The sequence below is a fragment of the Saccostrea cucullata genome, unplaced genomic scaffold (assembly GCF_032062105.1).
Source record: "Saccostrea cucullata isolate Sc308-1 unplaced genomic scaffold, CSIRO_AGI_Scuc_v1 ctg4190, whole genome shotgun sequence".
Lineage (NCBI taxonomy): Eukaryota > Metazoa > Mollusca > Bivalvia > Ostreida > Ostreidae > Saccostrea > Saccostrea cuccullata.
The window spans coordinates 129,151-144,620 of NW_026920770.1; the positions used below are offsets into that span (position 1 = coordinate 129,151).

At 33.0% G+C, this 15,470-nt stretch overlaps 1 protein-coding gene across 8 annotated transcripts in view; it reads right to left on the reverse strand.

Annotated features, from left to right (window-relative positions):
- Positions 1-15,470, reverse strand: part of LOC134257342 (multiple C2 and transmembrane domain-containing protein 1-like) — a 53,023-nt gene that overhangs the window by 13,277 nt on the left and 24,276 nt on the right. For 5 of the 8 annotated variants that reach the window (XM_062739990.1, XM_062739995.1, XM_062740013.1 and 2 more), the window contains 5 exons: positions 10,425-10,530; positions 7,346-7,568; positions 5,558-5,663; positions 907-936; positions 59-262 (listed from right to left, as the gene is read on the reverse strand). In XM_062739990.1, coding sequence (XP_062595974.1) covers positions 59-262; positions 907-936; positions 5,558-5,663; positions 7,346-7,568; positions 10,425-10,530 — 669 coding nt within the window. Of the gene's footprint in view, positions 1-58; positions 263-906; positions 937-5,557; positions 5,664-7,345; positions 7,569-10,424; positions 10,531-13,136; positions 14,899-15,470 lie in introns of those variants that run through there. The other 3 variants (XM_062739985.1, XM_062740008.1, XM_062739979.1) reach the window with 3 other exon arrangements.

A 15,470-nucleotide genomic window follows, 5' to 3' on the forward strand; every position in this document is an offset into this window, starting at 1 on the left:
AAAAGCATTTGATTGGCTAACCAAAATATAAAAAAACCACCAATGAAAAAGGACATACTTTACTCTTGTATTTCTCCTGACCCAGCCTGAACTTGACGTAGGGGTCACTCAAACCGTTGTCGTCCATGGCCATGAGATTGTGTCCCTCCACTAAAACGATATTCACGATTCCACTCCAGATCTGCATCTTCAGTTTCCGTGCCTGAGATTCGAGAGTGCCGGGTGATTTGCGTAACGTTGATCCTTTAAACTGATGAAATTGCTGTCGAAATAATAATATGATGTCTAGCAAAAAAATCATTATCACTGTTTGCTGAGATGATTTAAATGATCTTCTCCAGAGAAAACTATGATTGTCTGGAAATTATAGAATATAAATATGAATGATATCGGTTAACATGTTCAATATATTCTTTCTTCTTTCATTCTATACTGATCGAATTTCTCTGTTTCTTTCCTTCTTTTTTTTTTAATTCTAAACCTTTAATTATAACTTGAATTCTATGTTTGGATCTATTTTCCCCTTAATCATCAACATTTAATATTGAAACTTAGAAAGATTTATTTAATTCATTGAAAAGAATCATACAGTTTACAAAAAATTTAAAAGATATAGTCTAAATATATATATGCATATTTTTGTGTATCTCTCAAACATATCAAAAGAATAAAACATTAATATAATTAAATATATACAATTTTTTACCAATTATCATGATTATAACTCCAGAATGTGTTTAGAAATAGGAAAAATATTAATGACAACTTGTGCTCTCATGAGATGTATCTAACTATATGAAAAATATTGTAAGTATGAAGGGCTGTTAGTGTCAAAACTAAACTCTTGTTAAATATCAAGGTTCTCTCTTTACTAAGTTCTTTAAAACATTTTCACCATTTACTCACATCTTGTGAAATCTCATTACTAAGTAAAAACTGTAAAACACAAAACACAAGCACATCTTATATTGTAAATAAAGTATATATACATAATAGGGATGTGGAGGGATTGACGGAAATGAACAAGGAGACTGGATAAGATTTTTACTATGGTAAAGTTTCATGACATTAACCCTTAACGTCTGTGACGTAATAATAGCATTACCTTTGTTACTTTTTGATGACGTCCGCAGTATCGAAAAATATGCTAAAATCGGTATATATCGGTTACTCGAATTCAAGTATGTATATTTTTGAATATTTCTAAGCTTACTCATTATGCATTAAACAATCTCTTTTAAAACGTAAAATGCTCATTGCACTTGTACATACAGTAATTAGGGTTTACTACGACTCTAAATGACCGTTATCACCTGTGGCAGTGATTATACAGTAATTATCGTGACCAAGCACTTGGGGCAATATATACCTGACAAGGGTTTTCTCACCTTCGGCTGTCTTCTACCCTTATTTCTTGTTTGGCTTTAATTATTTGTTTTCACTGAACATCGTTTTAAATCCATTAGGTTTAAATAAATTAGATATTTTTGTCAATTCTCGGCAGAAGCTGTAAATTCTAAAAAACATGGATGTTAAATTTGAAAGATCATGTGTGCGGATGATATTACATGTGCGATTATCGATATGGCTGTGTTTGATTACAACTGGTTGTAGGCAAAGGCTTTAATTAAACCGATGGCCATTGTTGCAACAAACTACAAAATACCGTCCCGTAATATTATAAAATCTAGTTAACTGATACACATGTGGATACCAAAAGTATTTTTTGTGTATAACATAAAAAAATTTAGCTGGTAGAAAAATCCAATCAGACCAATTCCGCTCTGTTTAGGCCAATTAAGATTTTTCAAAACTTATTATTTTTAGGGTATGCAGTGTTGACATACATGAACCTTCAGAGTATATTGTCGTTTCATCAATTTCCGTTGACCACCAAGTTTCAAGGATTTCCTTGTCGTCAAATTTCAATGTACATTGACAAATTTGAGTTACATTACAATTACGGAGCAGATTCCACAAAAATTGATGCCAACGAAAGTTAAAAAAAAGTAACACTGTGAAACATACTTATGATTTTATATCTTGTGTATATATCTGATAAAATAATCATTGAATTTTAAAAAATGTGTGTGTTTTTCCGTCTTTCTAGCTGTGTATCTGTCCGTAACAAAGTTTTTGGTAGCAGTGCTCAGCAATACGCAGCATTATTACAAAAGAAATACATTTTCGTTTTTGATCAAATCCGATGTCAACTTCCTATCAGTGCATACTGGAACAAATTTTTATATTTTTCTAAGCAACTAAGAGATTCTTAAAATTTTAGCACAATCTTTTTTGAGACATGTCATATAGTAATTTACTTGTTAATTTCATATTTATTTGCACTTTAACTGAACGTGTGTAAATTCACATCAGAGTGCATGGGTCATTATTGGTGAACATTGGCTCACAGACTTCTTGTTTGTTCTGCCTTTTAAAAAAATATCCGAGTAAAACCGAATACCTTATTTTATGTATACATGTACATACGTATATTTTTAGAAATCAAGACACACGATCGAGTAAGTGCAACACTTTATTTAACAATATCGGAAACGCTGACTTGATAATGAAATCATTCAAATTTAAATCAACCTCTTTTTCAACATGATATTGTCGTTCCTTTATTCTGTTCCTTTTTATTTGTGTATGTGTATTTTTTTTATTGCTGTGTAGCATGTGTTTATCAAACACTTACATGTAACGATTAAATGTCTTATCTCACACAAGAGTGAGTGACTTCCATTCCACATCACCACACCAGTGAATGGTGAGGGAGTGGGGGTTGTGGACATATTAAATTGAGGAAAAATAATACTATTTGCGAAATATATAAGTATGGAATAATAAAATTTATTTTCTAATCATTTATTATCACACCATCAAAACTTTACGCGTAATCAGAGCAAAAAAACGTCAAAAACGAAATTTGCGTTAAAGTGCGTGATTGCGGGGCAAAGGTATATGCGTTTTGATTGCGGGGCAACGGTAATGCGTTAAAATGCGTGATTGCGGGGATGGGGGTTAAGCCTGTACCATATTTGACATTAAATGATTTTTGAACAAGTTAGGCTGGTGAAGATTTGATTTAGCACATATGCATATTTGTGCAAGACATTCAGCATTATTATGTCTGAATTAGCAGAAATTGCTTTCTGCCAAAGGCACTAAAAAGGATTCACAGCAAAATGTAGTATGTTTACAGTATACCCCTCAGACTTCAATTTGCTAGGAATGTAAAACAGTTTACTTTGAAACATCAAGACATCCCTTGTGAAAAAACAAAGCTGACCTAAGAGCTATCTGATCAGGTTTTATCGACCACATATCCCTGGAAGGCTGGATCTTGTCACTATGTATCTGAATTAAGCAATCTCTCTTTCTCATTTCAGGTTTTTTTCCTGTTTATTGAATCTTTATGTAAATGTCTGAATCAGGAACGCAAGATTTTAATTACAAAACCCTAAAAAGTGACAATAGATCACTAGCTTTGATGCCATGGCAATGCAGGAAATGATAACAAAAAGCAAATGAATAGTTTACTACGTGCTGGCTGGACAAATTCCTGAAAACTTTCAAACTATTCCCTGTGGCATCAAAATTGCATTTATTGTCTGTGAATTGTAGCTTAATGTTTACTGAACTGGAGTTCTGGTAAATTTCATTTTTTTTTAGTGATGAAATGAAAACATTTTAACCAAGCCCAAGAGCTCAAAAAGTCAGATTTCAAATGTCAAAAATCAACCATTTCCCTAAAAAAAGAACTCTCTAAGATTTTTTTTTAACATAAAGGGGGTCAGATGCCTTCTGGCCAGTCAAATTTTCTCCTTTTCAGTTAAACCGAAAGACTACCCAATATTTATAATCTCATCTGAATAAACGACTAATTTAAAACTGTATACTGTAAAATCACATATTTTTGTGGGGTCAAATTTTTGAGGATTAAAGAAAAAAATATTCATTTGGTTTGTGGGGCATTTGATTTCGTGGTTGGAAAATGTTTAGTAGTAATGCAAATGAAAGTTTACATTTCATGGTGGTCACAGATTTGTGGGTCTCTCTTTACCTCGAAAACAACGAAAATTCACCCCACCCCCACCCCTCCCACCCCCATCAAAATAAGTGATTTCACAGTACAATGAACTGTATCTCGTAATTAATGAACAAGGCAGAGACCTCCATTTCTGAACTAAATCACTCCCAACCAATCTCCTAGTATATGTCACAGACATATCTAATCTAAGACTAAGACATTGAACTCAATTAAGACCATCTTTCTTTCACCAGCAGAAAAATGAATGAATCCATTCAATGAGTTGCTTTACATCCATATTGGATCTGGCACTCTCCTCTGAAATCAATGAAGGGTGACCCAAAATTTGACCATTTTTTTGTTTTTCCTGCCTGCAAATTACTGTGAAATGACTTTTTTGTTGATTTTTTTTTGTTTGTTTGAAAAGATCTACAAAAAATTTCCTTCAGGAAATTTCTAACAATAGTACCAGTACATGTTTAATTTTTGTCTACATTAGAATGGGTTATTTCAAACATATATGATATTCATTTCCTGTTGTTTTGAAATAATGAACTTTTTAAATAAAATGAATTATGTTTTGCTAACAATCAAATCGATAAAGACTTTATAATGGCACATCTCTTCAACCACAAAACCAAATCCACACAAACAAGTAACTTTTCCTCAAACCATGAAACTACCCCCCCCCCCCACCCCCACCCCCAGTGCTCCAAGTCACACTTGCTCTTAGGTCGCAAAATGGCGACCTAAAAATTTTTTTTGTTGCCATTTCAGAATTTCTGGTCGCCATAATCAAATATTTCACTCACCATAAAATAATACATTTTGTGAATAAAACTTGATAATTTGAATAAGGATATGAATTATGTCTTTATTATAATAAAACATTACTTATTACTGTGACTATTAAAATTTGCTAGGTTGAATGAAATATTTTTATTTAATACATGTACCCTTATGGTTGTACAGAAGAACACAGGTAATCTGATTACAGAAATAAAAATTTATCAAATGTAAGTACAAGCTTGACAGCTGTTGAGACAGGACTTTGCCTGCTGTTTGTCATGTTTACTTACTACTACGTACCTAACCCATTACACAGTCATTATAAATGACTCTTTATTAGCATGATTCATTGTGATATGCAAGCAATTGACCAAATGCTTCAATAACAAGGTCTGATCTTAGAAAACCAAATGCCCTATCAGGAACATTATTTATACACGTCTTTGGTTCTATCAAACTTTGTACATCATGCTGCCATAACATTACGTGATCTAAGTCCATCCGATGCGTTGTAAAGTGTATTTAAACACATGTCTTCAAACATTTTCTTGAAAGAGAATCTTTACAAATGAAATATCTTAAAAATTGACGTTTCCAGCCCAAATTTTCTCAGTCGTGAAAATGCGAGTGTGTTTTCATTTTTAGTCGCAAAATCAAAAAAAAAATCGGAAAAAAGAATCAGTAATTTGTAATTTTACAGTAGAACCTCTCTATCCTTGTACTGCTTTAACCTACCTCCTTTTCTTCACTGGACTTGGGTATTAGGGTACACTGTAACAGAATGTATCCCATATATCCCTCATCTTTCTTTTCTTTCAGCTCTAGCTTCAGTTCTGTGGGACTGTAAAAACAATGTAATAATATTTAAACTATGGAAATAGATAGAACATATGGAGAGTCTATCAATCTGCTGTTTATAAATTGACTTTTTCCTCCCTTCAATTTAAGGAAAATAACTTGATACAAGAACAGGATGTTACATGTTTTAAATTTTCATTTAATTACTGGGCATTCTCTTCATTCTACTTATGGAAAGATTGACTATTATAGATTTGATAGATGTGTGATCAAAAACATTGTTATATTCCCTTGAACAATTTTAAAAGAAGACCATATTATACAAAGAGAATTTTGAGCTGTAAAATCTTTTCATTTCTGAAAACAGTAATCTTTCTATTGTTTTGATTAAATGCAGCCATATGTGTAATAAAATCAATTAATTCCATTTTTCCTTTGAGAATCAATATTTTAATTACATGTACAGGTAATGATTGAAATCATTAGGGGATGTGCGATTTAATGGGTATATCGGTTTATCGCGATTTTTTGTTGTGTGATACGTATCGTGATACGGAGACCTAAATACCGGTTTTTAGGTACATACTATAAAGTCCAGAAATTATTCATTTATGTGTTCAATCTTTCAAATTACAATTACAGAAAGTATAAAAAATGCTGTAAAAAGTGAAAAGAACGGCATCTTATCGTCCAAATATAATTGATTTTATATAGTATACATAAAAATTTCAAGAAAGTAAAATTTTGCTTTTCTAGCATATTTTTTTTTTCAGAAAAATTATGACTTTTCATATAAAATACATAATCGTGATATACACGAAATCATTTATATGGCCATACAAACTTCTACATAATACACACATTTCATACAAACTTGCCTGGCTATAGCAGAATTTTTCGCAAGGATTTAATATTGGCATTATTAGTGAGGGTTAAATCGCATTTTATTTGCAATAGCTTCTTGTGTGATGATTTTAAATATCACTAATTTTTCTCGCAAAAAATTAAATACCATTTTTAAGAACCAATCACTTAATTTGCATCTCGCTAAAATTTCCACTAATACGGTCACCATATTACAATTAATTTATTTTGTAAATCTATAGTCAATCTACACAGTCCCTCTACATCTTATGGATACGACACTGTCATGAATATTTTTATCTCGCCAGCATCTCTGGTCCCTCAGATGAAATATTCATCATCGTAATTTTTTCCCAGAATTTCGAGAGGTATTTCCCTCAAAACTTATTTCCGAAGCCATTGATAATGTTTGCAATTCATTTCTGACATTGAACAGTCACAAAATATTCCCCCTTCCTCTCAAACAAGATATCCAATTCTCTAGAAAAGTCACTATTTGTTATTTCATTATCCTCTGTTTATCAACTTGTTCCAATATGCTTGTCAGAAACCATGACATCCTTTTTCATTATGCAGTCACATTCACTCCCAAAACAGCCATAATATGCAAAATACTTTGCTAACAGACATTAAATAATTCCTTGAATATGGAGTTTATCGTTAATATTTCTCAATAACAAATATCATTTATAGAGCGACATTCTGACAGAAAGATCCACAGACAAAATATGGCTTAATTTCTGTCTCAATGACAAAGCATTTAGGACAAAGTTTTTGACCTAGCTCCTTATAATTTTGTAAGTCTCAACTTATGATTTTAAAAATCTACAGCTTTACACAAAAAAAGAAGACGTTACTTACGTATTTAATTCAAGCGTTGAGAGGTCTAATTCTGCAGATCCCATGCGATCGTCGGACACTCCTCGATCGTAATCGTAACATTTCACACACACTGGTTTAAACACATCTTCAATAGGAATCGTAAACTTTTCATCCCATTTTGGATTCAAGTTTTTGAACACAGTTCTACTTTTATAATAATGTTTGCTACCTATTTTGAACTTCACATATGGATCACTGGTACCTAAAAAACAAAATACGAAGATATATATATATATATATATATATATATATATATATATATATATATATATATAAGAAACAACAGCAGAACAGCTTGTAAAGCAATACAGAATAGCCATGCATACTTTGTTTACAGTTTCCGATTTCAAGACCCTGGGCTTAAAACCCTCTTAAAGCAATTGTGACCACTTCATCTCTTGTGATTACACTCTTAGTATTTTAATGAGGGAATCTTTTTTAAAAAATTTTAAAATTCAATATATTAATGAAAAAGACATTATTTCAATGATTATCACCTAGTAGCAGAATCATATATTGTAACATTCTTTTCAATTACTTCTAATGAAATTCTAAATTATATTTTGCAGAAAAATTTGTTCCCACTCAATTCAAAACAGAATCTCATAACCTTGTCAAGCTTTTTCTCCTGTCAATTCAGAGACAATTTTTTTGTCAAAATAGACAGGGTGTCGAATTGCACAGTGTCAAAAAGATGAAAAATTGTACAATCATGTAAAATGGGAACATCAGAATTCACAGTGTATCAGATTATTCAGGTGTCAGATTGGACAGTTTTTGCTGTATTTTCTATTCTACTATAATTTAATTCTGTTTGTATTCTTGTCTCTCATTGGTTGATTTCCAAAAAGGAACGCATAACATTTTGTATAATCTGGTTTGGTATGGGGACACACCCCCTTGACAACCAGCTGAATCATCTGTATCCATCAATCCCCTCATTTCCAGTCCTTCGGATTCATGAAAAATTCAGGATTTAATGAATGTACCTTTAACTTCAAACAGTTGCTCGATCTTACCTCATGTAAACAAGCATCATGGCTGCTAGATCTATGTATCAGATTTTACCTCCCCTTGCTTCCCATCACTTCCGTTACTACGGTTAATAAAAACAACACAATTTTACATCCCCAGTTGTTTAATTATTTTAAAATTAAATTATAAGTAATGACTCTAATTCTTGGCGAGATTATCGAGTATAATATGGTTTGGGTCAGTTTACGCTTTTTTATAATCCGCTTTTATAATCCGCTTCGCGGATTATAAAGCGTAAACTGACCCAAACCATATTATACTCGATAATCTGGCCAAGAATTAGAGTCATTCCTTAAATGTTTCTAAACATATCAACCCGGACTTCAGGGATTAACTTGAACTTGTGACACTGCTACATGCATGTCAAAGTTCACCCGACCTTGAATAATCTAAACAATTTAGCCCTTTCTGACTGCTACACAGAAATACAGTTCAAATTCAGTATCTCAAACATGGAATACAATGGATATGTGGTAGTCATTTTGATGTCCCCACTATATACTTTTTTCCTCAAGTATTTTTACCCTTGATATCTTGAATCCTCAGTTACCTCAAAGTTTTTCCTTGTCCCTTCAAGTTTGAGGAAACAAGGTTTGACTGTATTGTACAAAGATACCCTGTCAGATAAAATTCATTTTATTTAGGACAGGTACCCAGAGTTCTTGAAATCTTTTTTTCGCTGTCAGTCATTTGGACCGACTGCCATGTGAAGTTTGTCAGTCCAGACAGAATTCTATCAGTCCAAAATAAATTCAATAAAAACATGAAAAAAAAATTGTATTTAAATTTTATTATCAATAAACACAGCGTCTATATGAACACTGCATACTTCTTACCCTAGCACCGTCAAGAAACTTGTTTTAACAGTTAACCAATAGTTTGGCGCAAGTTAGAATATTCTGTGTCTCGGAACAAGTCAGTAGCTCATAACAGTTATACTCGCAATGTAGCAAATAGTTATAGAATTGCTCCGAAACGAATTTGAAGTATAGGAAAGGATATGCACTGGAAATAACTTCAAAATTAATTACAACAAACCTATTATTTAGGTCGCGTATGTCCTTAAACCTAAATTATGATCCAAATAAAGACGATAATTCAACTAATTTTCTTAACGTTTTTTTCTCGCTTCTTACACGCCATGTTTGCATTCGGAACTCTCTGGAATCTTCGTAGTAAATGTACTGAGTTCGAGTCATTGCCGGTGTTTATTTTGTGACATAGTGAATATAAGGAACAAATTCTATTATTAAACCGGGTCCGTAGGACATTTATCATTTTAACGATAGAACATTGTCTCTAAATTTGCACTTGTATTAATCAAGAAGCCATTACAACATGCAGAAAAAGAGTTTGAAAGATAACGATCGATCGATAATAGGGAATTTGTACGAAATTTAGTCGGATTTTCGCAAGTTCTCTGTCAACACCGTCCGGTCATTTGGACTGACACAGAACGGAAAGTAATCGGTCCTTGGTTGTTTCAATCGGTTTTGCCGACAGGACCGAAAGATTTCAAGAACTCTGGGTACCTATCATTTGTTTTATAAAATCTGCGAGATAAACACATACCACTACTATCTTGTACTATCAGATCTTTTTATAAAATCTGCGAGATAAACATGTACCACTACTATCTTGGACTACCAGATCTTTTTAATATAAAATCTGCGAGATAAACATGCACCACTACTATCTTGGACTATCAGATCTTTTTATAAAATCTGCGAGATAAACATGTATCACTACTATCTTGGACTATCAGATCTTTTTATAAAATCTGCGAGATAAACAGGCACCACTACTATCTTGGACTACCAGATCTTTTTATAAAATCTGCGAGATAAACACGTATCACTACTATCTCAGACTACCAGCTCTTTTTATAAAATCTGCGAGATAAACATGTACCACTACTATCTCAGACTACCAGCTCTTTTTATAAAATCTGCGAGATAAACATGTACCACTACTATCTTGGACTATCAGATCTTTTTATAAAATCTGCGAGATAAACACGTACCACTACTATCTCGGACTACCAGATCTTTTCCTTCCTTGAGCCAAACCTCCAAATGAAAGAATGAATGCTGCATTAACTCATGTCTTCGCTGTCTGATATTGGAGTCCTGCAATGATAAAATTTTTACTCTCAGAATACTTATTTTTTGCTGCTAATTTTATCCTCCTCAAATTTATTATAAGATGTTTAAAAACAATAAGAGAAGAAATCTACGCATTGCAGGACAATGCTGGTACACTGTGAAACATATTGATGCATCTTCCATGAATCACTAATCAATATACATGATATAGGATCAATTTAGATGCATTTGCTTAAAAATCTTCACCCTAAGGGTATTACACATAAGCTTCCCCCACCTCTCCAAACTTCAATGAGGTGAATCTATGCCTCCTTCACATTTAAATTCCATCCCTTTGGATATTCACCCATTAAAATAAGTAAATTATAAAGGCCATCTTTAAATACAGGTAATGTTTGTCTTCATCAAACTCAGGTAATCCCTGTTGAGATTCTGCTAGGCTAGATATTTGGACTGACGCCGTTGCAGAATCCCTGGACGACTACTAATAATTCATGTCTGGAGATTAAGTCCCCACTTCGGTCGACTATAGCAAGAATTATTCACCTTGATCACACTGCCGTTCGCTTCAATTAAGTCATTTAGCTGTTTATTTGACTCTCTGTCACTATTATTACTACATAGCTTACCGTTTAGGCATGTAAATCCCAACATAAAAATATTCACTGAAATCTCAAAAATATGACGAAATTGTTTACCTCCTCGAATAAAAGAGTTCCTATAGTCTGTTTTTACCGTATGTGATTCTGAACCAAGTATAATGTGACTATTGAACATCACATAGGGTAAAAACAGACTATAGGTAAACAATTTCGTGACGGGAGCCATATTTTGAACTGAGATTTCAGTGAATATTTTTATGTTGGGATTTACATGCCTAAACAGTAAGCTATGTAGAAATAATAGTGACAGAGAGTCAAATAAACAACTAAATGACTTAATTGAAGCGAACGGCAGTGTGATCAAGGTGAATAATTCTTGCTATAGTCGACCGAAGTGGGGACTTAATCTCCAGACATGAATTATTAGTAGTCATCCAGGGATTCTGCGTCGGCGTCAGTCCAAATATCTAGCCTAGCAGAATCTCAACAGGGATTACAAACTCAGGGTAAAAAATTGGGATCAGTAGGTAGGTTTGGAAAAAAAATTTCCAGAAAGTTTTAATACAAGTGTTGATGACATGAAAAAAATCAGGAATAAAAAAACAAAAAAAAGTTTTGAATCTGCACAATTTTAGCAAGTTGGTCCGGAGAGTCAGCATCCAGAAAAACGATTTTTTAAAAAAGATTTTTAAATAAATAACATCATTAAGATCACTTAAAATTTTAAATGAATTTAAAGTGAAAAAATATAAAAAGTATTTAAAATAGCATACACTTTATCATTTCATTTCCTTGATCTTCATCTTACTTTCAAACGTTGGAAATTAAACATACTTCATAAATCTTCTGCAATCATTTGTTCACTTAGTGTAAGGATGTGGCCAATAAAAAGCCCATGAACCAGAAATAGTACTACGAGTGTTTTATTGAGATAATATATATATAGTCATTTTTGTTTCAGAATAGAAAACTGATAACAAGGCACCAAAAATAATAGCTTAAAAAATTCTTTGTTTGCAGTTACTATAAATTTACTGGGTAAGGCATTCTTTTTTCTTTTTTTGAAAAAAAAAAAATCTAATTTTTGTTGAATAACAAATTATAAAAGATGTTTTCATAGACCTGAATAAGCTTAACTCTTATTATAAACCACTGATTGATAAAAACAAAAGTCAAAATTTGAAAATGAAACAGTTCAATATTCTGAAAAATTGAAAAAAAAAATAAAATTACAAATATAAAAAAATTGATATGTGGAGACAATGCAAACAAACTTATTTTTATTTTAGGCCTAATATTAAAACCTTGTTGTGCAATTACCATTACCGGGTATGATACAGAGGTCCAGAGATTCACAGTGGTCGGTAAAGTAATATAATGAAATGAAATATGTGGATAAAACAAACGGTATTCAAGGCTCAAAAGTCCATTAAACATTAAAAAAATAGGAGTGGAGTGAACACAGACCTCCAAAACATCAGAGGTGGGATCAGGTGCCATGGGGAAGAGAAAACATGAAGAAATAAACAGAGTAAAGCATTAATAATGAGGTCAATACTTAGACTGGCAAGAACATTGTGTTATTTTTAATTACTATACAGTCACATAAGGTCCAAGTGAAATTTAAATGTATTGTCAACTAAAAATGAGTAGTTTTAATTTTTCAGAAATTGAGCAAAAGGCCAAAAATGACCCTAAGTGAACCTTGTTCTTTGAAGTGCACCAGTTTTATTTCAGAAAATACCCCCTTGCTTGTCGTAAAAGGCGACTAAAAAACGTATAAACCGAGGCCACGTGTCACAGCAGGTGTGGCACGATAAAGATCCCTCCCTGCTCAAAGGCCGTAAGTGCCGAGCATAAGCCTAAATTTGCAGCCCTTCACCGGCAATGGTGACGTCTCCATATCAGTGAAATATTCTGGAGAGGGACGTTAAACAATAAATAATCAATCAATCAATCAGAAAATATGCTGAAAATAAAACTAAAATATATTCTAAAACCTGTCATTGACTTTTTTCATCATGGTACCTGTTGAACACTTTCATTCATGTCAAACAAGAAGAACTCTGAATCCTGTGATAGAACTGGGATGACCTCCTCCATGTTTTTCCAACCACTAGCAGAAACATCCTGGGTTTTAATTGATGTTTCAGATGACACACGTTTAACCCCTGCAGTCATCCCTAGCATAGGTGATCTCTGATTTGAAGACCTACCCCTTCCTTCTCCATCCTCAGAATTTTCCACCTCAAAAGCTGATAAATTTTGATTGGACGATTTCTTTCCCAAAAATATACTAGCCTCGGAGGCTGATCGCGCTCCATTTTGAACATCATTACCGCCCTCTGTTGATAACTTATGCAAGCTTTCCATTGACCTTGACAAATTGTCTTCCAGGTCTTCACCACTGGAGGTTTTTCTATGGGACTGCAGAAGTTTGTGTCCAAGTTTTGTAAATATGGACTCCTTCCTTTTCCGTGGAGATTCACTTCCTAGAGCTTCCGAGCTCTTCGTTTTTTTCTTCTGCTTTGTTTTTGGGGACTGCTTCGGTGAGCCGCAACATTCTGCACTCCTCTCCTGCATGGAGTCTTGTAAATTTTCTCCTGTTCCATCTTCCTCCATCTTTAAACAAATTTATACTTCCACCTGGTCCAAATTTGACAATTAAACACTCATAAACAAAATTATCCACAGATCAAAAACATCTCATCCAGTTTATTATTTATTTTACTTCACCACATTATAACTGGGTTGACTAGTACTTCAAACAGTGGAAAAAGTTCTGATGAAAAACACATAGCTTTATAAAATGATGTACCACAATGAATTTTGTATGAGTCTCCAATGATTATCACATTAGCAGCCTTAAAGCTTCATTGATTGGAATTCCCTTTTGTACTACTGATATGACAATTATCCACTGCTTTTTATAATTTTTGTGGGGGAAAAAATGTTAACATCCGTCAAAATTACAATTATCACACATTGAAATCAATATCTAAGGAAAACTTGCATCCATGCACATAATGATAAAAATTAAGGGATATCATCCACTTCACATTTTAAAAACAAACTTATGTTCACATAACATTCGACAAGTTTCTCACATACTTATATCCCGACAGAACTCATTCCCTCGTCTTAATGGAAGATGTAGATTGTAGAACAATAACTTTCCAATAACAATTCATGAGTGCATCCAATTCAAATGAATAATTGATCAATATTGAACCAATTTCAGCACATAATGAATGTAGTTTTTAAAAAAACGCATCCTAAATGAACAGTTCGACATGAATAAGGTGTCAATTTTCTGGAATTTCCAAAACTGTCTCACTCCTTGTATTTACCGAATGTTTGACACAATGCAATATCCCATTACCATCACTCGGAAAAGCACTGTCTGCAAATTTTCGAGCTTTTGGCAGACGTCAATTCTCAAGCCTTTTTATATTCCAGTCAATCAAGCTATTCATCTGGACCTGAACTTATTTGGCTCTGGTAAGTGGAAGCTTTGTGAATGCTCCCTGGACTATGGGCCTTTTAGCGTATATTGCATATCTAAGTTTAGATAGAGACCGAGCAATTGGATTTCTCCCCCTACAACAATCAAGCGACCATTCAGTGGTTTAACGCTATTACAAGTTGAGCCTGTTTTATCTGATGGTGTGGTCCAGTCACTTGTTAGTATAGACAATGAATTAAAAAATCATTACACAAGCATCCTCATCATTTCCTGTGGAATTACAATGCCCAGTAAGTACACCTATGTAACTGAATCTTGACAGTCACAGAAAAATTTATGCAACATTAATCCCTTTCATCATATACATAATCTTAAATATCAAACTCCTTGAGAAATGACAGGAAACTTAGGTTTTGTTTTCTTCCTTGTCAACTTCCACTGCACAAACCAATGAAACTCAATAGATTTACCTCCAGAGAAAATGAAAGTTTATAGTGCATTGATTACCCAGTGATCAATGTTTATCTAATGAAATCGGAGTATATTAAGTGAGAAATTTAGCTGCAGTGCGACTAGTCACTGGCAGTTAGTGCAACAGTATTGATGAAAACCAGCAGCGGTTTTACATCTGCTTTTATAAAAACAAGTATAATGTAAGTAATAAATGTATAAAATGTATGCAATGTACTTCAATTGTGCCAAAATAAACCTGTTGTTTCCAGAAAAATTAAGCAATATATTGCATAAAGCATTAGTACATGTAAATATTAAGGAATATTAATTATTTGCTCATATATTTCTTAATACAGTTACACAGACATATCAATGGTTCAAAATACAGAAATGTTATGCCATATTACCTGTGTGTGGTAAATAAGCATGCAGATTGCTTAAAG